Below are 20908 nucleotides of genomic sequence, written 5' to 3'. Positions count from 1 at the left end.
ACATTACCCATGGCGGTGGCAAGTTACCCTTTCCTCCCCAGCCAGGTCTGCTCCCATTGAGAGGAGCTGACTCCCATACAATGCTATCCAATTATGACCTCCGCTTTTGTTTGTGATAACCCAAGCAGTTCCTTATGCAAAATAAATGGGACTTGAATATAGGCTAATCAGGCCAGTTAGCACACAGCCAAACCCGTCAGTGGGGGTAATGACAAAAAGCTATTTAGAGGCTAATAATTATATATTCATTGATATAGAATGATGTGTGTGTGTGTGTGTACTGTAGGTGTATGTTGTGTAGACAAAGAGAAAGCAAGAGGGATGGAGAAGAGTAGAGAGACAGTCTAAGGCTAAGCAGTCAGAATACCATTTCAAATGAAGCACATTAGCCACAGTTCCAGTCAGAGGCGGCCAACACAGCTCTACACTACCTGCTGAGATCAATGGGGAATCATTCATTTACCCAAGTGCCTTATTTCACATTGACTTGTTTAAAATTCAAGGACCCAACTCCCTTTCAGCACCTTTTCAGCATCCAGACAGGTTGAACTGCCTTTGATGAGCAAGTTGATAACTTGACACTGAAAGACTGTTAGCTACTGCTACTCAATATGTTCAGACCGTTAAACAGAATGGCTAAATATTCATCAGAGAGGATAGCGGGTGAAGTATCATGTCCTATTTGAACTCTTTATTTCTACTTCAATGCATCCAATCAAGAGATCTGTTCGTGATTGAAAGTATCTTAGGAAAATTATGTGCATAAACACGGTCTATTGAACATTAGTTTCTCTGTGTCCCGCCGTGTCACTTGGACCATTGGTTGCACTATGCATTAAATGCAGTTTGAGCGTTTACAAGGACAACCCCTCTCCATTGATGGGTTTTATTAGACTCGGAGTGCTGTGGCTGTATTGGCTATGTCCTTCCTGAGCACTGAGAGAGGAGGGGGACACAGGTGACAGTCCCTGGAAATGAAGGAGAATATTATGAATTTGGGAGACTCTCTGCCCACTCACTGGAAATTGGGATTTTACACCATGACATTATTAACTTCTCCAAAACAGAATTTGTAAGGGCACATGGAGCCATAATATACAATTCCAACAGTTTAGTAGCTATAACTGCAGTCTTTAATTTGTCTTAGTTTCCTAGTAATTAATACAGGTGGTAAATTAAATCTTACAATGTATCTGGCTGGCCCTGATCGAGCTTGTCATGTCTTTTTATTTTCCCTAGGGAGATGACACTGCATCGTGACTCAGGGGGCTACCATCCAAGCTGACCTTACAGAACGCTACAACAGAAACGGAGCCACAGCTCAAGGTGAAGAGTTCTGACTTTTGTGGTCCTGGACACTATGGAAGACTAGTGATTTTGTTGTTGTAAATTCAGCACCCAAACAACAAGTCATAGTCTACCTCAGTGTCCAGAACTCATGCATCAATGACACCTCAAGCTTTTAGTAGAGACATAATCGTACAACGCTTAGGAAGAGTGGACTCTTTTTTTTTTTTTAATTGTGAGATGCACTGTAACCTATTGTCATTTCCGATGGCTTATGTGTTCTTTGACGTTTCATCATAAATTCACATATTGTATGTCTTTTACCATTTAAAGGAAACTCCTCTTGATTGAGAGGTGTCTTTTATTCTTCTTTTAAAATATAATGGCTTTTGTCAGTTCTGTGTTTAGGCTACATCTGATGTTAAAATGGACACGTTTCGGCCATAGGGGCTTCAATCATCAGATGTTGGGTCCATTGTGAGTGTTGATATGGAATAAATCCTCTTCATTCCTATGTGGAACACAAGTTTTCCATGAGAGAGCACCACTGCTGCTGATCTCCAGTCTTTTTGGGAACGTTATTCCATGACAGGCCACAGTCCATCTCCTTCGCCACGGTTCTTCTCCAGGTTTCTTGTCTAAATTAATAAATACTCAGTATGAATAAATACTCAAAGATTAATACTAGCGAACTTGGTTAGAGTTGAGCACATCTTATTGAACTTTATATACCTGATATTACCAGTGTGAGCTATGAACTACCATCCATGATCAGTAATGGGATTGATATATTTTGAAAATGCAAATGTGTTGAAATATGTTATAAAACAATGGATTATGTGTTGTGATTTCTTATTCGATCAAGTCTTATGAAATCTTAGCGTAGGTACTTTAACTTTTTCTTTAGTGTTACCAATCAGAAGGTTATTAACACTGTAATAACACAATGCACGCACTCTGTTTACAGATATCATTCCATAGACCTTGAGTGGCAAATAGTAAGTAGTAAGCCTTGTCCACGCCAGACAGCCCATAGTGCCAAAATGACTATGATGTATAATTTCCCAGCAGTATGGCCTTTACAATTTTGTGAAATTCTAGACCTCTATAAATTCATTCGCCGCAAGGAAAGAAGAATGTATTGAAGGAAATTAGTTGTATTTATTGCATTTACAGTAGTTACTGGATGAAAAGAGAGATGGACAGATTAAATGGAAGCCTAATGACAGCCATTTGTAATAGCTTTTTTTGAATATGAATATGCATCACAGAGAGTAACAATGAGAGTGGGCGTTACCTTCAACTCTGAGATCAGTGCAGGATGTTTCCATGGTTACTACCATGGCAACCTTTACTAAAAAACAGACATCGGCCTAGAACAAATCAGTATGAAATAGTCTGATTTCCATGGCCTCGAGGGTCATTGTTGGTGAAACTCAACAACCCTTTCACTGTGCTGTAGAAATACATCTCTATGGAAAAGGGGCATGCTGTAGATAGCTGGATAACTGAATGGTGCCTCAACTGAAATGGCCAGACAACCAAAAGATAAAGATATAACTGCTACAATAATATCAGGCTATACTGCAGGAAGAATAATCTCCAAGGTCTTTTTGCAAAATGGAGCATTAAAATGGCCTGAAGTACAGTGAAAAGATTGTTTTCTTACAGTGCATTTTGAAATTAATCCATAATAGATGATACCAAGCTGAACTCAATGTTGGAGAAATACCTTTGAGATAATTTTAGCAGTAGACCTCCTCTGTCTACATTTTTATTAGGTCCTTAATTGTGCCATAGGGTTAGGTTGAGTGGGTTTGAGACAGGGGCTCAGAAGCAATAGCCTACCGAAATGGCTTTCCAAGCATAGATCCAATAGTCTCAAAATCTATTTCTTAAAGATCTAATGCAGCCGCTTTTATCTCAATATCAAATAATTTATGGGTAACAATTAAGTACCTTACTGTGATTGTTTTCAATTAAAATGGTCCAAAAAATATATATTTCTAATATCAAAAAGAAATTTCTCAAGCAATAATTTTACAGACAGAAAACTAGCTGTTCACGAGGCCTTTAATGAGCAAGGATATGATACTACACCCAAAACATCACGTTTACATAAATTGATAGTGTTATTATTGGTTTATTTGTAATTATTTGCATTCTTTTATTTGGGAAAGGTCATTTTTAACGTGACTCCAGCTGGCTTTCTGCAGAAACATGACAAATCATGATCCACACATACAGTGCTTTTGGAAAGTATTCAGACCCCTTGACTTTTTCCACATTTTGTTATGTTACAGCCTTATCCTAAAATTGATTGACGAGGAAAAAAACTATCTGCGCACAATAACCCATAATGACAAGGCAAAAACAGGTTTTCAGAATATATATATTTATATATTTTTTTATGAAATATACATTTACATAAATATTCAGACACTTTACTCAGTACTTTGTTGAAGGACCACTGGCAGCGATTACAGCCTCGAGTCGTCTTGGGTATGACGCTACAAGCTTGGCACACCTATATTTAGGGAGTTTCTCCCATTCTTCTCTGCAAATCCTATCAAGCTCTGCCAGGTTGGATTGGGAGTGTCTCTCCAGAGATGTTTTATCGGGTTCAAGTCAGGGCTCTGGCTGGGCCATCAAGGACATTCAGAGTCATTGTACTGTTGGAAGGTGAACCTTCGCCCGAGTCTGAGGCCCTGAGAGCTCCGGAGTAGGTTTTCATCAAGGGTCTCTCTGTACTTTGCTCTGTTCAGCTTTCCTTCGATCCTGACTAGTCTCCCAGTCCCTGCCGCTGAAAAACATCCCCACAGCATGATGCTGCCACCACCATGCTTCATTCACAGTAGGGATGGTGCCAGGTTTCCTCCAGACGTGACGCTTGGAGTTCAGGCCAAAGAGTTCAACCTTGGTTTCATCAGACCAGAGAATCTTGTTTCTCATGGCACGAGAGTCCTTTAGGTGCAATTTTGCAAACTCCAAGCGGGCTTTCATGTGCCTTTATACTGAGGAATGGCTTCCATCTGGCCACTCTACCATAAAGGCCTAATTGGTGGACTTCTGTAGAGATGGTTGTCCTTCTGGAAGGTTCTCCCATCTCCACAGAGGAACTCTGGAGCTCTGTCAGAGTGACCATCTCTGTCAGAGTGACCATCGGGTTCTTGGTCACCTCCCTGACCAAGGCCGGGCCGCAAGATCAAGGAAGAGTCTTGGTGGTTCCAAACTTCTTTCATTTAAGAATGATGGAGGAACTGTGTTCTTGGGGACCTTCAATGCTGCAGAAAACAGCATGACATCACCAACAAAGCCAGAACAAGTTATAATTTGTCTCATAGAATCTTCAAAACGAAGTATGAATGAAGTCAAAGACTGTGGTGTTTGCTGTGTAGTAGCAATTTATGAAACTCAACAGAAAAAACTATAGTGCACTATAGTGCCTTTCCAAATCATGTCCAATCAATTTAATTTACCACAGGTTGACTCCAATTAAGTTGTAGAAACATCTGAAGGATGATCAATGTAAACAGGATGCACCTGAGCAAAATGTCGAGTCTCATAGCAAAGGGTCTGAATACATATGTAAATAAGATATTTCATCAAATGTTTTATTTTTTTATAAATTTGCAAACATTTCTAATAACCTGTTTTTGCTTTATCATTATGGGGTATTGTGTGTAGATTGAGGGAAATATTTTATTTAATCAATTTTAGAATAAGGCTGTAACGTAATGCACTTTACGAATGCACTATATATTAAATCACATAGATAACATAATGTAACCAACCATATGTGGATATTGCAATAATAATAATAATGAGACTATGATTAACCATGTTTTAATATTGAAGGATAAACTGCCAAATAACCTACTGCATATTTGCTAGAGTACTCTTATTTCTCCTGTCTTATTCAAATGTAAAACAACCGGAGAACATTCAGAATCATAGTTTGTTTGATTACAGTCATTGGACCAGAGCGGTTTCAATTGAACACGCTCAGCACATTACTTTGGACGGGTTGTGAATAGATACAGTACAGCTGCGACCGGAAGTGACTTTTTATAGTACGCTAGTAAAGGATTTTAGTTAACCCTTTTCCTAACCTTAACCTAATTATCCTAACCTGCTACGAAAAAGTAACTTACGGTCATGGATGTATACCCAAAGATGTGTTCTATCTGTGCCACCACATAGTCGAAACCCTTTGGACGAGCATCTGCTAGTGTCTACTGAATGACATCACTTCATCCAAACATTCCCACACCTTCCCTGCAACTCTCAAGCCTCTCTGCTGGAGGGTAATGGATTGGAAGATGAAAAGTTAAAGTTTTCAGTAAGTGAATACATTGCACTGTTATTTACGTATTCATTTTACACATTTGTTTGTGGATGCTTTATGTATGCATAAGAGGTACGGGATAACTAATTTGTGTGTAACAACAACAAAAACGTTTTAGCTAATGTTAGCTAGCTAACTTTTTTGGGCCAAATTCTGCTAGCTAACTATGGCGTTCTGTGAAGCTACTCACCCAAATGAGCTATTTTGGCAACTAACGTTACGGTATACGTATATGTATTTTGTTGTTCTCGTAAAACAATGTTAGCCAGCTAACGTTAGTGAGTTAGCAACAAAAGTTACTTTCCTAGCTAGTTAGCCAGCTAGCTACCGAGACTATCGTTAGATCTGGTCCATCGCGCGATGACAACGAATTGGCTGGTCATTTATTTATTTAACCTTTATTTAACTAGGCAAGTCAGTTAAGAACAAATTCTTACCAAAAGGCAAAATGCCTCCTGTGAGGACGGAGGCCTGGGATTAAAAATAAAAACAATATAAATATAGAACAAAACACATCACAAGGGAGACAACACTACATAAAGAGAAATGAGGCAACAACATAGCAAGGTAGCAACACAAAACATGGTACAAACATTACTGGGCACAGACAACAGCACAAAGGGCAAGAAGGTAGAGACAACAATACATCACTGCTAACATTATCTTCAGTCTGAGTGTTATTTTTGGCTGTAAATTACTTTTGTTTAGTGACTGGCATCAATATACCATTGCTGTAACTCAGAGTGATGGATAACGTGTTCTTATGTGCGCACAGGGTGGCATACCTTTAAGCACGTTGGTCCACGCTCATACGACGGATCGCCACTAGTGCAAGCGCACTCCTACGTCAGTGGTAGAAAGTATTTTATTTATGATAAATGGTACCCTGCACACGCAGAGAAGGGTCAGAGAGGAAGATGCGAAGCGTTAGTATGTATGGGCAACTTTTTTGCATTAACGCCTCCCCACCTTTGAGACAATGACTCCCGTTATTAGGGCGGAGACATTAACATCTCATTATTGTATACAGATTTCTGGAAAACTTCTCCAGACAGCACTCTCTGGTCTACTCTACAAGTCATTGATTGGGTTCGACTATGCAATGGACACGCAATGGACCAGAGCTATGCCATCGTGTGTAGCTAAGCTAAAGCTAGCCTGCAGGCTGCGCGAGTTCCAAATCAAAGTTTTTGTTTACTTGGCGGTCTAGACGTCAGACATCTTTTCAATTAAAGTAATTAATGTATAAAATCCCCAAAACAAATTCAGACTGGACGTGAGGTTTACCAGATGACTAGCCAGTTACAGAAATCCACATATTGCTTTGCTAGATGCTTATTTTATTATGACCAGATAACAATGCCATCTATTAAGTTCCCAGTATAGCATGGACTCATTGGCATTGTCTATATAACTAGATAGAGCTAGGCCTATATTTAAGTAATAAGGCCCAAGGGGTGTGGTATATGGCCAATATACCATGGCAACGGGCTGTGCTTATGCACAACGCAACACAGAGTGCCTGGATACAGCCCTTAGCCGTGGTGTATTGGCCATATACCACAATCCCCAGAGGTGCCTTACTGCTATTATAAACTGGTTACCAATGTAATTAGAGCAGTAAAAATAAACGTTTTGTCATACCCGTGGTATACTACAGCTTTCAGCCAATCAGCCTTCAGGGCTTGAACCACCCAGTTTATAATATATTATTTACACAATATATTTGTTTAGTCTCTTTCTACTGGCATTGTCTTTCTTTGACACATTCTATTTCTTATTTCTATTGAATGTTAACATATTTTCTGTATGAGGATTATTGATGGGGTTTTTCTGTATGAGTGTATGAGTTGATTGTGGTTATTTTGGCCTGTGTATGATGTCCTGTTTAAGATGATTGAACTCACAAACCAGAGACCCTGAAGGGAGTCCTGGACCCCTGACTACTAGCCCAGCCTGCCAGCGATGTCTCCCAAAGTGCCTGGCCATGGCAGGGCGGAGGACACGGCGGTACAGGTCGCCGTTCGAGTGCGCCCCCTGCTGCCCAAGGAGCTGCTGCACAGCCACGAGAGCTGCATGACGGCTGACCCTGAGCAGCGCAGGGTCACTCTGGGTCACGACCGACACTTTCACTGTGACTTCCTGTTTGAGGAGACCAGCTGCCAGGAGGAGGTGTACGCTGTGTGTGTCCAGCCCCTCATAGAGGCCTTCTTTCAGGGCTTCAACGCCACTGTCTTCGCCTATGGTCAGACAGGCTCTGGGAAGACATACACTATCGGAGAAGCCAACCTTTGTGAGTTTCTGGTTTCTTCCCAGCTACCTGCAATGTTTGGTCATTTAATAATTTTTGTTCTATGTCTTTTGAGTTCCATCAGAGGAGATGTGCTAGCTTGTAGTGTAGAGGAGCGGAGAATAGATGCACATCTTCTGGTGTGTGATATAGAAATGCTGATATGCAGAGAGTTCACACCCATCCTGGAAGCCAACTGCACTTCCTACAATTCAGCTGCCACAGCCTGCGGGAACAGTCCATACCAGACAGGCTTGCCATCTGAGCTACTGGTGTGTGAGATGGCAAATCTGTGTGGGTGGGTTATGGTTACAACACAGAGCGTGTGTGTTTGTGTGTGATGAAGTATGTGCTATATTAGATCAGTTCTGTGGTGCATGTGTGTGTCAGAGGTACGTGTTCCTTCAATGAAAACAGTGCAAAGCTGCAGGCAATGGTTTTATATACGTACATACTTAATTATCCTCAGAGAGGTTACTAGGCTATACCATACAGGGTATATGAACCCAGTGTCTGTGTGTAGCTTCCTTTAGGGATGAGGAGCAGGGCATCATCCCCAGGGCTGTGGCTGAGGTCTTCAAGCTGCTGGATGAGAATGACCTCAGTGACTTCTCTGTCCGAGTGTCTTACCTGGAGGTGTACAAGGAGGACTTCAGGGACCTGCTGGAGGTGGAGACAGCCAGCAAGGACATCCACATCAGAGAGGATGACAAGGGCAACATTGGTATGGATATTTGTTTGTTTGTTTGTTTTTCCAACAAATATTTATCACAAACAAGCATCTCTCTGTGTTGTCAGGGATCTTAAAGTTCAACATGAGTGTAGGGAGGAGTCAAAGTCATGTGTGTTAGTTATTCATGTCCCTGTCTGTGTTCGTGTGTGCGCTTCCCTGCAGTGCTGTGCGGGGTGAAGGAGTGTGAAGTGGAGGGGCTGGACGAGGTGCTGAGCCTGCTGGAGTCTGGCAACACGGCCAGACACACAGGTGCCACCCAGATGAACCCCCACTCTAGCCGCTCACACACCATCTTCAGTGTGCACATGGACCAGCGCAGTGGCAGCTCCCGGGCCCATGGTAACCCCACCACGGGCACCGGGCCTCACGTCCTTTCCTCTAAGTTTCACTTTGTGGACCTAGCGGGGTCGGAGAGGATCCTCCGCACAGGGAACACAGGGGAGAGGCTGAAGGAGAGCATCCAGATCAACAGTGGGCTGCTAGCCCTGGGGAATGTCATAGGAGCCCTGGGAGACCCCAAGAGGAGAGGCACCCACATACCATACAGGGACTCCAAAATCACCAGGTATGTAGACATCTAACATTTGGGGACTCATAAAATGGTGTGCAGGGTATATTGTTTTTCCTCCTTTTTTTGCAAATAATTTTAAGTCTGACATTTAAATTCTGTATTCAGGATCTTGAAAGATTCTCTGGGAGGAAACGCCAAGACGCTGATGATTGCATGCATCAGCCCCTCCTCTGCGGACTTTGACGAGAGCCTGAACACACTGAACTACGCCAAGCGAGCCCGCAACATCCAGAACCGGGCCACGGTGAACTGCCGAGGAGAGCCGGACCGTGTGGAGGGGCTGGAGCAGCAGATCCGGGCGCTCCGCAGGGCCCTTGAGAACCGCCAACGCTCAGAGACCCGTATCATCGCCCGCTCAGACCCAGACAGGCGATTGCGCCCCGGAGAGGGAGAGATCATCAGACTGCAAGCCCAGAGTGCCCACTACAGGACCTGCACTGACACTGCATACAGGTGAGATGAAATGCACACAAACTGCTTTAATTTTCTTAATAATCACTGGCATTAATTAAGTTCAGTAGTTGACTAGAAGTAATATTATCAATTTCATAAACAGTTTCATAAAAGGGCACTTTATTGTGAGGATAGATGTGTGTGGGTGTTGTGTTTGGCTAATGAGCTCAGGAGTAGTTGTATGAATATGTAAGTCTGTGTACCCATCCCCAGATTGCTGTGTGAACTGCAGGGTGAGGGGGTGCTGACTGCGGAGCAAGGCCTGAGGGTGAAGGACTGGCTGTGTTCTGTGGAGGAAGAACGCAGCGGCCTGACCACTGCCTCAGGACCTGACAGCGGCATCGAGAGCAGCTCCACCGAGGACACCTCCGCTCTGAGGAGGGGGAGGGCTGCAGTCAAGAACCAGGTCATACACACATTAACAATCACTACATCGCTCACTACATATTCATAAAGCTCCTATTTATTCAAAGAAAAGGCTTAACAAAATATTTTATCTTATCAACAAGAGGTTCCTCCTAGGCCTGGGTAATATATCGTATTTTAAGGTATACCGGTATGGACCCACATCCTGCTATGGGTTTTTACAATGCTGTTTATAGCGATATGTTGATACAGTGCTAAGTAAGTTAACAGTTCCAAAAAGTGGACTACTTCATGGTCAGTTTTGGATAACGTTTTCATATGTATGCACATGGTGGCGTACTTTTAAGCACTTTGGTCCATGCTCATCTGTCCGATCACTAGTGCATGCACACCCAACGCTAGAGGTTGAAAGTATTTTCTTGTGGGTAAATGATTCCTGGCACACACAGATAAGGTTCCGAGAGGAAGAGGTGAAGAGAGAGGCTTCACTGCTTATAAAACATATTTAGAATGTTTATTTTTCAGAAACATAAAATACTGTCAAATACCGCCATACTGTCAACATTTTTAAAAAGATGTGATATTTTGGCCATATCGCCCAGCCCTAGTTCATCCTATCCTAAAAGCATTCAAACAACCTGATGGAATTATGGTGGTACGGCATCAATCATCTCACCGAACAATCCAGGAAGTGTTGTTGTGCTCTGTGACTCATAATGTATCTGTCATTGAACCCCACAGGAGGCAGAGAGTGGTGGAGAGGAGTTGGACCGTAAGAGGGAGGAGAGTGTGGCTCAGCTCCAGGGCCAGGTCCAGCAGCTGGAGAGAGAGAACACAGACTTCCTGGCTGCTCTGGAGGACGCTATGGAGCAGTACAAACAGCAGGTCAGAACTACACAGCATTTTGACTTCTTACTGGCATTTTGGTGTTCAACATGACAGCACTGTAATCATCAAAGAATAAAAGCAAATACATTTTTGTCTCATTTCTTAGTCTGTCCTCACTTGCCTCCAATATTTCAGTACTAGTCTCCGTAGATAATAATTTACATCTTGAGAGATGATCAACATTGTTCATTGTTTCAATGTTTCAATTATTCTCTCCCCCTCCCCTAGAGTGATAAGCTGCAGGAGCAGCAGGACGTGATAGTGGAGCTGCAGTGTCTGCTCTCGGGGCCAGGTGTACCAAGGTTGGGATTACACCTGACACCACGCCCCCACACCGCCCCCCAGGGCTCCACGAGCCACTCCCACAACGGACTCACCAACAGACAGGTACCTGACTGATCAGCACCTCTTAGTAGTGGAATGAAAACTGGCATGAAGTTCCACAGTCTCAACGTTAATCAGTAGTGTGTTCCACAGTGTATGTCGCTGTGTGCTATGAGTGTGACTGTGTTGGCTGTAGGTTAGTCCAGTGGACTGTGCGGAGAGCAGCTCATTTGGTGACCAGATCCAGTGTGGTTATGGTCAATCTTCTCATGACCACGAGGACCTAGGAGAGAGAGAGGTGAAGGACTCTGAGGAGGAGGACACTTACGTCAACATGAGCCACGACAGACGGAAGTATGGAGAGAATATCACATCTTTATTTAAAACTGAGTGAGATCAGGCAGATTATAGAATGCCCAAGCATCATTGACTGTCTAGGTTATTGATGGCTACTGTATGTATCTCTTAGACGTGTGAATCTGACTTGGACTAAGAGAGATATTATGGGTGGATCAGCAGTTGGAGGGAGAGGTCTCCTATCTCAGCTGCCTGGGCTGCCTGCCTCTGAACAATTCTCCACCAGGCGTCCATGTGAGTCCCACAGCAGGACGGGGCCTAATCAAATTCTAAATGAACTAATTCAAATTTAAGTTGACTGTGGAAGCACTAACATGTGTTTGCATCCCCTTCTCTCTGTGCAGCCAACTCTAGTGTAGGGGAGAGCTCAGTGGGTCTGGGGTCAGAGTGGGGCCTGCTACAGGCCCAGCAGAAGATCAGAGAGCTGTCTGTCACCATCCGCATGAAGGAGGAGCTCATCAGAGAACTGGTCAAGACAGGTACATACCTAAGACCATTCCTTCCTGGCTTTCTATATGATGGCAATCACATGCCTGTTTTCGCCCCATAAACAATACGTAATGTACCATGGAGTGGTGGGACAGATGTTATCATGTGTTACTGTAGGTAAAGACGCCCAGGCTCTGAACAGGCAGTACACCCGTAAGATCTCTGCCCTGGAGGGGGAAGCTGAGCAGGCCAGGCAGGAGGTCCAGGAGGCCCAGAGACAGCTTCAGGACCTGGAGAAACATGAGAAGGAGACCAGCGGTGTCACTGACAGGACCAGGGCCCAGGAGTGTCGCAGGAAGATAGCTGCAGCACAGAGCAAAGTACAGGTCTGTCTGTCTGTCTGTCTGTCTGAGCCAGACTCCTACACTAATGCATACTGTACACTCGTAACATCAGTTAGTGTGTCTGCTCATAGTGGATGTTTGTACTAGAGGTCGGCATGGCTGATTTAATTAGGGCCGATTTCAAGTTTTCATAGCAATCGGTAATCAGCCTTTTTGGACACCGATTATGGCTGATTACATTGCAATCCACGAGGAGACTGCGTGGCAGGCTGACCACCTGTTACAGCAGGCTGACCACTTGTTACGCGAGTGCAGTAACAAAAGGACCTTGTGGCTGCAAGGTGCCATGGTAAGTTGCTAGCTAGCATTAAACGTATCTTATAAAAAAACAATCCATCTTCACATAATCACTAGTTAACTACACATGGTTGATGATATTACCAGGTTAACTAGCTTGTCCTGTGTTGCATATAATCAATGCGATGCCTGTTAATTTATCATCAAATCACAGCCTACTTCAACTTTGCCAAACGGGTGACAATTTAACAAAAGCACATTTGCTAAAAAAAAGCACAATTGTTGCACAAATGCACCTAACCATAAACATCAATGCCTTCCTTAATATCAATACACAGAAGTATATTTTTTTAAACCTGCATATTTAGTTAAAATAAATGCATGTTAGCAGGCAATATTAACTAGGGAAATTGTGTCACTTCTCTTGCGTTCAGTGCAAGCAGAGTCAGGGTATATGCAGCAGCTTGGGCCGCCTGGCTCGTTGCGAACTGTGTAAAGACCATTTCTTCCTAACAAAGTCCCTAATTAATTTGCCAGAATTTTACATAATTATGACATAACATTGAAGGTTGTGCAATGTAACATCAGTATTTAGACTTAGGGTTGCCACCCGTTCGATAAAATATGGAACGGTTCGATATTTGACTAACAGAATAAACGTTTTGTTTTCAAAATGATAGTTTCCGGATTTGACCATATTAATGACTAAAGGAACCACCAGCTTTCATATGTTCTCATGTTCTGAGAAAGGAACTTAAACATTAGTGTCACAACTTCCGCCGAAGTTGGTGCCTCTCCTTATTCCGGTGGCGTTCGGCTTTCTAGCTGCCACCGATCTACGTTTCTTTTTTCATTTGTTTTGTCTTGATTGTACACACCTGGTTCCCATTACGTTATAATTTATTCCCTATTTAACCCTCTAGTTCCCACATGGTTTTGTGCGTGTTTGTTCTTTGTTTAGTGTTCAAGACTTCTGTGAGCTGGTGTGTTTTCCCTGCGTGGAAATGTTGTTGTTTCTTTTCGATTAAAGTACATCTTCTACTCAGTTCTGTGTTCTGCGCCTGACTCCGTCCTACCCGCTGCACATTGACACATGACAGTTAGCTTTTTTAAATGGCACTTATTGCACTTTTACTTTCTTCTCACTGTTTTTGCATTATTTAAACCAAATTGAACATGTTTCATTATTTATTTGAGACTAAATTGATTTTATTTTTGTATTATATTAAGTTAAAATAAAAGTGTTCATTGTTCATTCAGTATTGTTGTAATTGTCATTATTACAAATATATATATAAAAATCGTCCGATTTTAATCGGTATTTGGCTTTTTTGGTCCTCCAATAATCGGTATCGGCGTTGAAAAATCACAATCGACCTCTAGTTTGTACTCTCCTGTGTCGGTTTATTCATATTTGTGTGTGTGTGCGCGTTAGGTCCTGAGCCAGCGTCAGAGGGACACGGCGCAGCTGGCCTCACTGTCTGCACAGAGCGAGCGGCGTGTTTCGGAGCTGGAGCGCAGCGTGCAGGGCATGAGGCAGCAGCAGGAGCAGCTGCAGAGACGTCTGCGACACGAGAGCCAACAGAAACGACGCCTGGAGACAGAGATGCAGCGACGCACGCACAGAGTCAAGGTGCAGCCCTGGAGAATGTAGAATACCTGCTAAGAAACAGAGTGGAGCAGGACAATGCTGTGGTTTTTACAGATTGGCATTTGTCACATCCAAAAGTTTTCAGTGATCACATGACATCAACACATGACTAATTTGCATTCATAGCGTATTATGAACACTCCACTGTGGACTAAATTCTGCAGACAGAATTCCAACATGTAACTAACACCTGAATTATGCATAGCAGCTATTTCTAAGCAGCTATTTCCCCACATCAGTTTTCTCAAATGAGAGGACTAGGCAGTTTGATGGCAATTATATTGTTGCTATTAGAATATGATGCCTGCCTACCTTGGTATCCCTCTGTTTTTACTGAATACTCCTTCTTTCCATCCCTCTTTCCCTCCCTCTTTCCATCCCTCCCTCCCAAGGAGCTGGAGATAAAGAATGAACAGCAGCAGAAGATCCTGAGGATAAAGACGGAGGAGATTGCTGCCTTCCAGAGACAGAGACGCAGCGGCAGCAACGGCTCTGTCATATCACTGGAGGAGCAACTGGTGTGACATGGGTCTTCTACAATGCTTATGAAGCATTTATATAGCACATATAAACAGTTGATGAAGTATTTATACACCAGTTATACAATAGGCATAGAATCTCAAAAGCATTTATACAGATGTTACATACAAACCATGCAGTAGTTCTACACCATTTATAAAGTCATTCTATGGCCTTTTAAAGTATTTTATGTGGTTTTACTCATAGTTTCCTCTATATATGAGTAACAACTAAAAACTAGCCTGGCCAGGAGATCAGCTGGCTACATATTTATCCAAAAAGCATGTTTCAACATCCAAAGGCTTTATTTCCATTGTTAAGAGTGAAAGATGACAAATGTCTCGTATCCCCCAGCAACTAAATGCAGCTGAGTTTCCCCTGTGTGTTTCCGTATATCTCACACTCATAGTACACATTGAGTGGAGAGAGTCTCAAGTCATTATCTTATGTGCCTGGACAGGCCCAGAGCTCACACTGACGCTCACACTGACAGTCACACTGGACCAGTGTGATACACAGCCACCATACTGAACTCTGTGAGAAAGCCTGTTTTAGTGGGTCTCTTAGCATGGTCTTTTTAATGAATAGAGTAAGAGACCTGGCAGTCTGTGTGATGGAGATAGGTGCGATATAGATCAATACACTGAATGATGGGCAATCAACAACAAAAACTCCCAGCTGCCTGTCAGTTATAGATTTACAATGTTGTGGGGCACAAGTGTTTAATTATTTCTTCTCTGGGCTTCCAATGAGCAAAATGGCTGGTCTTGTTATTGAATGTTCTTCAGATGTGGGATGTGTCTACATTTGCCCCTTTTGTGTGCAATGTGAGTTACGTCTGAAATATTGAATTCCTTTGTACGGTACTACCGTGTTTCATTGTGGATCCAAATGAAGTGTGTCTGCATGTGTTCCTGTGCGTGCAGAAGATTGAGGAGCAGAAGCGCTGGCTGGATGAGGAGATGGAAAGTGTTCTGGAGCAGAGGAAAGGACTGGAGGACCTGGAGGGAGAGCTGACCAAGAGGGAACAGATCCTAGCCAAGAAGGAGGCTCTGCTGCAGGAGCGCAGTGGCCTGGAGACCAAAAGACTCCGCTCCAGTCAGGTACACACATTAAACAAGCCCCACACACTCAGTGGCCCTTCAGGTATAGTGGTTTGCCAAGCTAATTTCAATTGAATGATTTACCGTACTCATTGATAAATCATTAATAAATCTAGTATGGCCGAGTAGCGTCTTTCCTTCAACTGTAGTGTATCTCTTCTCTCCCCGTAGGCCCTCAGTGAGGACCTGGTGACGTTGTCTGGCCGTATCGAGTCTCTGGAGCGGGAGCTGAGTGAGAGAAACGGCCTGCTCCGCAGCAGCAGTGCCCAGGACTCCCAGCAGATACGCCAGGAGATCAACAACCTGCGCCAGGAGAAGGACACACTGCTCAAACAGAGAGTGGAGCTGGATGACAAACTACGGCAGGGTAGTCTGCTCTCACCAGAGGTCAGAGACCCTACAGGCTTACAGAAGCTTCTAACACCGCCCCAACACTTCTCTGTGGATTCTTTCCATACGTACTATTTTTATAGTTTCTGTAGTTTGGCGTGTTAGGTTTTGAGTGTCAATGCAGGCGGTGCCCCTGTAGTTTGGTATATTGTGTGTGTGCCTGTATTCCCCCCCCCATTTCAACCCCTGTGACTCTCTTTGTTCTGTCCCCAGGAGGAGCGGTCTGTGTTCCAGCTGGACGAGGCCATCGAGGCTCTGGACGCTGCTATAGAGTATAAGAACGAGGCCATCACCCAGAGACAAAGGCAGCTGAGGGCCTCTGCCAGCATGCTCTCCCAGTGGGAGATGAACCTTATGGCCAAACTCAGCTACCTGTCTGCCTCAGAGACCCGTGCGCTGCTCTGCAAGTACTTTGACAAGGTCTGTCTGTGTGTCCCACTTCCCTGCTATTGTGGTTTTCACTGTGTCAGCTTAAATATATGGCCGCATAGTCAATGTGTACACGGCAAGCCTCCATTCTGATTCAAAGCAGCATGGAAATGGAGAGAGAGAAAGATGGGGGATGTAAGTTGTTTGTGTGTGTAGGTGGTGTCGCTGCGGGAGGAGGAGCGTAAGCTGCAGCTGGCCCTGGCAGATCTAGAGATGCGTGGTGAGGAGCAGCTGCAGCTGGTGCAGTGGCTGGAGAACGCTCTGGACCGCACACAGCTCGACACGGACCGCAGGCTCACACAGCAGCAGAAGGAGCACGAGAGGAGTGTACAGCTACTGCTGCAGCAGTGCCGAGGTGGGCCTCACACACAAATAAATACACACACTTGTAGGATTTAGGCAGAACATGTCAGAATATAACCAACATTTTTTGTTTTCAACAAAGATCTAGGCACACTTTGTTGCTCCACCTCAAGACAACAAAATGAGACACGGGAACAACTACCCCTTTCTATTTTTAAGATATATATTGTTGATATTTTATCTCCATTCAGTTTGCCATGTCTATACCTCCCATTCAACCCTCCCACACCCAGTGTGATAACAGCCACCAGGCCCATTATCTGCAGCGCAGTGTTCCTCGGGTATTGTTGTGGTCCCCCTGATGTTTACTTCCCTACAGAGCAAATGGACGAGGGCCTGGCGGGGAGGCAGAGGCAGTACGAAGGCTGGATCCATAACCTCAGTAAAGAGCTCAACCACTACAAGGCTGCCAACCTGGAACTGAGCAACCGGTTCAGGGAGCTGTGTGGCAACGCCAGCCAGCCCATGGAGCAGGGAAAGGGTACTGTATGGCTCATTTTGGATAGGGACATGCTATTGTCTTTTTTTTTTTACAAAGCGCCCTTGTCAGTAGGTAAAGTACATTAATGTACTTTATGTAACATAATGTAGGTAAGATAAGATAACAGAAGGCATCGGCATAAAAATAATCCAATCTCTGATTTCTGTTAAAATAATCCTCATCTGCTCAAATACTCAGACATCTGCTCTCTCAGAATTTTTTTTTTTAAAAGTACATATGTAAGTCTCCACATCTGTCAGGGAATAATAAGTAGTCAACATTCAGTGTTTGTGAGTATTCTGTCCTAGTCTGTCCTGTTCAGTGCTGGGCTGTGAGGCATGTGAATATTCATTATTTTATATGTTGCGTTGCAGTTCTGGTCTTTGAGGGCAGAACAGCAGGCAGTGGCAGTGTGGAGAGGCTGAGCCGTGGCCCAGACGACAGCCGTAGGGGAGGGCCAGGGGAGCCAGAGAGACCAACCAGGTCCCGGGAGGAAATAAGGGAGCTGGTCAACGCCCCTCTCCCTGCCACATGGAGGCGCTCCTCCCTCCCCACCGAGGACCCCTGCGGCATAGAGGAGCTACAGCAGCGGGTGGCCGTGGAGACGCCTGTAAACCGGGTGGTTCAGACAGGCATGGGGCCTTGGAGTGGAACAACATCTCTGCCATTCGCCAAATCACGCAGAGAGTCCCGCCGATCCAGCCTCAACACCGGACCACTGATCTCAAACAATTCCAGAATTGATGTGAGGAAAAATCCTGTTTAAAAAGCACAAGGACCTCATGGTAGAATCGAGTTGAAATGCAAAAGGACCTTACGGGAGAATTCAGTTTAAATGCCAAAAGGCTTAATGGCAGGATCCTGTTTAAAATTAAACAGAATCAAGTTCAATTCAACGTGTCAAAATTGACTTTCTTTTTTCCTGTTTTTGTACTGTTAAAATTATGTATTTGTTTTATAAACTGTATATCTTTTGTATTCATCCCTTCTCATTTTTCTATATTTGTGGTTTTATAAATAAATGTTGAAGAATGCTCTTCGTTTTCTATATCAAGCACTTTTCTTTTCCTCCGTGTAATTCATCCGCTTGTACAATAATAGACGTTGTCATCATAAACAGGTTATACTGTTCACTGTTGCTATTTTGTCATCACTACCCATTTCTGTATGTGAAATAAAATATGATTCTTGCTTCTGTAATCTCTGACATATTGTAAAGGCATAATATAAAAAATATTGAAAGTCGTGGTTTGGTGACTAAATAATTATAAAAATTGTTATCTTAAATGCATAAAGCCATACATTTGGACATCAATCAATCAAATGTATTTTATGAAGCCCTTTTTACATCAGCAGTAGTCACAAAGTGCTATACAGATACCCAGCCTAAAACCCCAATGCAGATGTAGAAGCACGGTGGCTAGGAAAAAACTCCCTAGAAGGGTGGAACCAGGCTCAGAGGGGTGGCCAGTCAGAATTAGAATACTACAATGGGAATGAAATGTAATTATGATGGGATAAAGATCAACCATTTTGGTTAGGGAGTTGGTCAACCATGGTATGACAGTGCTGTGATAAAATACTGTGTAAAATAATGAATTTGAAGAATGTAACTGCACTGTATGATTGTTAGTGCGCTAGCCAGACAGTTTTAGAGGAATGATTCCATAAATGTTTCCATTAACTGCCCATATGACATTACATTCAAACAATGCAGTCACTCCACAGCCATACACTGGCTGAAATCAATTGATGACAAGTTGTAAATGCAACAGGTACTGATATTGTATCATATATCACTCACAGCTTTAAAATAAAATGAAAATGTAGACATTTATGGTCTGTTTACATATACATTATCAATCAAGCTAATGTATTTATAATGCCCTTTTTACATCAGCCAATGTCACAAAGTGCTGTACAGAAACCCAGCCTAAAACCCCAAACAGCAAGCAATGCAGATGTAGAAGCACATTACATGACCAAATGTATGTGGACACCTGCTCGCCGAACATCTCATTCTAAAACCATGGGCATTAGTACGGAGTTGCTCCCACCTTTGCTGCTATAACAGCCTCCACCTCTTCTGGGAAGGCTTTCCACTAGGGGACTTGCTTACATTCAGGCACAAGAGCATTAATGAGGTTGAGCACTGATGTTGGATGATTAGGCCTGGCTTACAGTCAGCACTACAATTCATCCCAAAGGTGTTTGATGGGGTTGAGGTCAGGGCATTGTGCAGGCCAGTCAAGTTCTTCCACACCAATCTCGACAAACCATTTGTGTATGGACCTTGCTTCGTACATGGGGCATTGTCATGCTAAAGCAGGAAAGGGCCTTCCCAAACTGTTGCCACAAAGTGGGATGCACAGAATCGTCTAGAATGTCATTATATGCTGTAGCGTTAAGATTTCCTTTCACTGGAACTAAGGGGCCTAGCCCAAAAGATGAAAAACAGCCCCAGACCATTATTTCTCCTCCGCCAAACTTCTCAGCTGGCACTATGCATTGGGGCAGGTAGATTTCTCCTGGCATCCACCAAAATCCAGATTTGTCTGTGTTCTTTTGCCCATGGTAAGCATTTTCTTTTTATTGGCCAGTCTGGCGAGATATGGCTTTTGTGCACTTTGCTTAACTCTGCCTAGAAGGCCAGCATCCCATGTCATGAAGCTCCCGACAAACAGTTGACGTTGAGACTGGTGTTTTCCAGGGTACAGTTTAATTAAGCTACCAGTTGAGGACTTGTGAGGTGTCTGTTTTTCACTACACACTGCTAAGCACTTGTCCTCTTGCTCAGCTTGTGTGGTCTCCCACTCCTCTTTCTATTCTGGTTAGAGCTGTTTGCGCTGCTCTTGAGGGACGTTTCCACTTCAGCGTTGAACAGCATCTTCAGTTTCCAGGCAATTTCTCATGGAATAGACCTGATTTCTCAGAACTAGAATAGACTGATGAGTTTCGGTGCCTTTTAAAATGATAAACTTTTAACTAACCATTCTACTGCCATTGGAACACAGGAGTGATGGTTGCTGATAATGGGCCTCTGTATGCCTATGTTGATATTCCATTAAAAATAAACTGTTTCCAGCTGCAATAGCACCTGAGAAACGGGTGAGGCTGAAATCCCCAAATTTGAAAGGGTAAATCATGTGTACATAGTGTAATATTTATACAGAAAATGTCTATAAACTGTATTTATAGTTCTGATGTTATTTTAATGGACAAAATTATTTTTTTCAAAAACAAGGACATTTTTATTTTCCTGACCCCAAACTTTTATGCCTAGTG

General features: G+C 43.4%; 1 protein-coding gene across 3 annotated transcripts; it reads left to right on the top strand.

Moving 5' to 3' along the window:
• The first annotated feature begins 5337 nt into the window (after positions 1 to 5337).
• On the top strand, positions 5338 to 18823 carry LOC112263748 (kinesin-like protein kif7). Of its 3 annotated transcripts, none has more exons than XM_042319619.1 (20): positions 5338 to 5629; positions 7550 to 7928; positions 8449 to 8649; positions 8821 to 9223; positions 9335 to 9682; positions 9896 to 10088; positions 10790 to 10933; positions 11165 to 11323; positions 11457 to 11614; positions 11730 to 11851; positions 11962 to 12096; positions 12224 to 12432; positions 14123 to 14320; positions 14731 to 14856; positions 15784 to 15960; positions 16132 to 16347; positions 16564 to 16770; positions 16936 to 17134; positions 17462 to 17623; positions 17998 to 18823. In XM_042319619.1, the coding sequence occupies exons 2-20, from the start codon at positions 7601 to 7603 to the stop codon at positions 18387 to 18389; spliced, it is 4077 nt and encodes a 1358-aa protein (XP_042175553.1). In that variant the 5' UTR covers positions 5338 to 5629; positions 7550 to 7600; the 3' UTR covers positions 18390 to 18823. The 3 variants fall into 3 exon arrangements, with proteins under 3 accessions (XP_042175553.1, XP_024296074.1, XP_042175554.1); XM_024440306.2 differs by having other exon boundaries at positions 7529 to 7928; XM_042319620.1 differs by having other exon boundaries at positions 7514 to 7928.
• The last annotated feature ends 2085 nt before the right edge of the window (positions 18824 to 20908 follow it).

This window comes from Oncorhynchus tshawytscha, unplaced genomic scaffold, assembly GCF_018296145.1.
Source record: "Oncorhynchus tshawytscha isolate Ot180627B unplaced genomic scaffold, Otsh_v2.0 Un_scaffold_4_pilon_pilon, whole genome shotgun sequence".
NCBI lineage: Eukaryota > Metazoa > Chordata > Actinopteri > Salmoniformes > Salmonidae > Oncorhynchus > Oncorhynchus tshawytscha.
Note: the sequence above shows the minus strand (reverse complement) of the source record. Positions and strands in the feature narration are given on the sequence as shown.

Coding starts and splice junctions, on each gene's coding strand:
- LOC112263748 (XM_042319619.1), top strand. CDS start 7,601: ATGTCTCCCAAAGTGCCTGGCCATGGCAGGGCGGAGGACACGGCGGTA. Junction 14,857..15,783: donor TATCACTGGAGGAGCAACTG/GTGTGACATGGG, acceptor CTGTGCGTGCAG/AAGATTGAGGAGCAGAAGCG. Junction 16,348..16,563: donor GTAGTCTGCTCTCACCAGAG/GTCAGAGACCCT, acceptor TTCTGTCCCCAG/GAGGAGCGGTCTGTGTTCCA.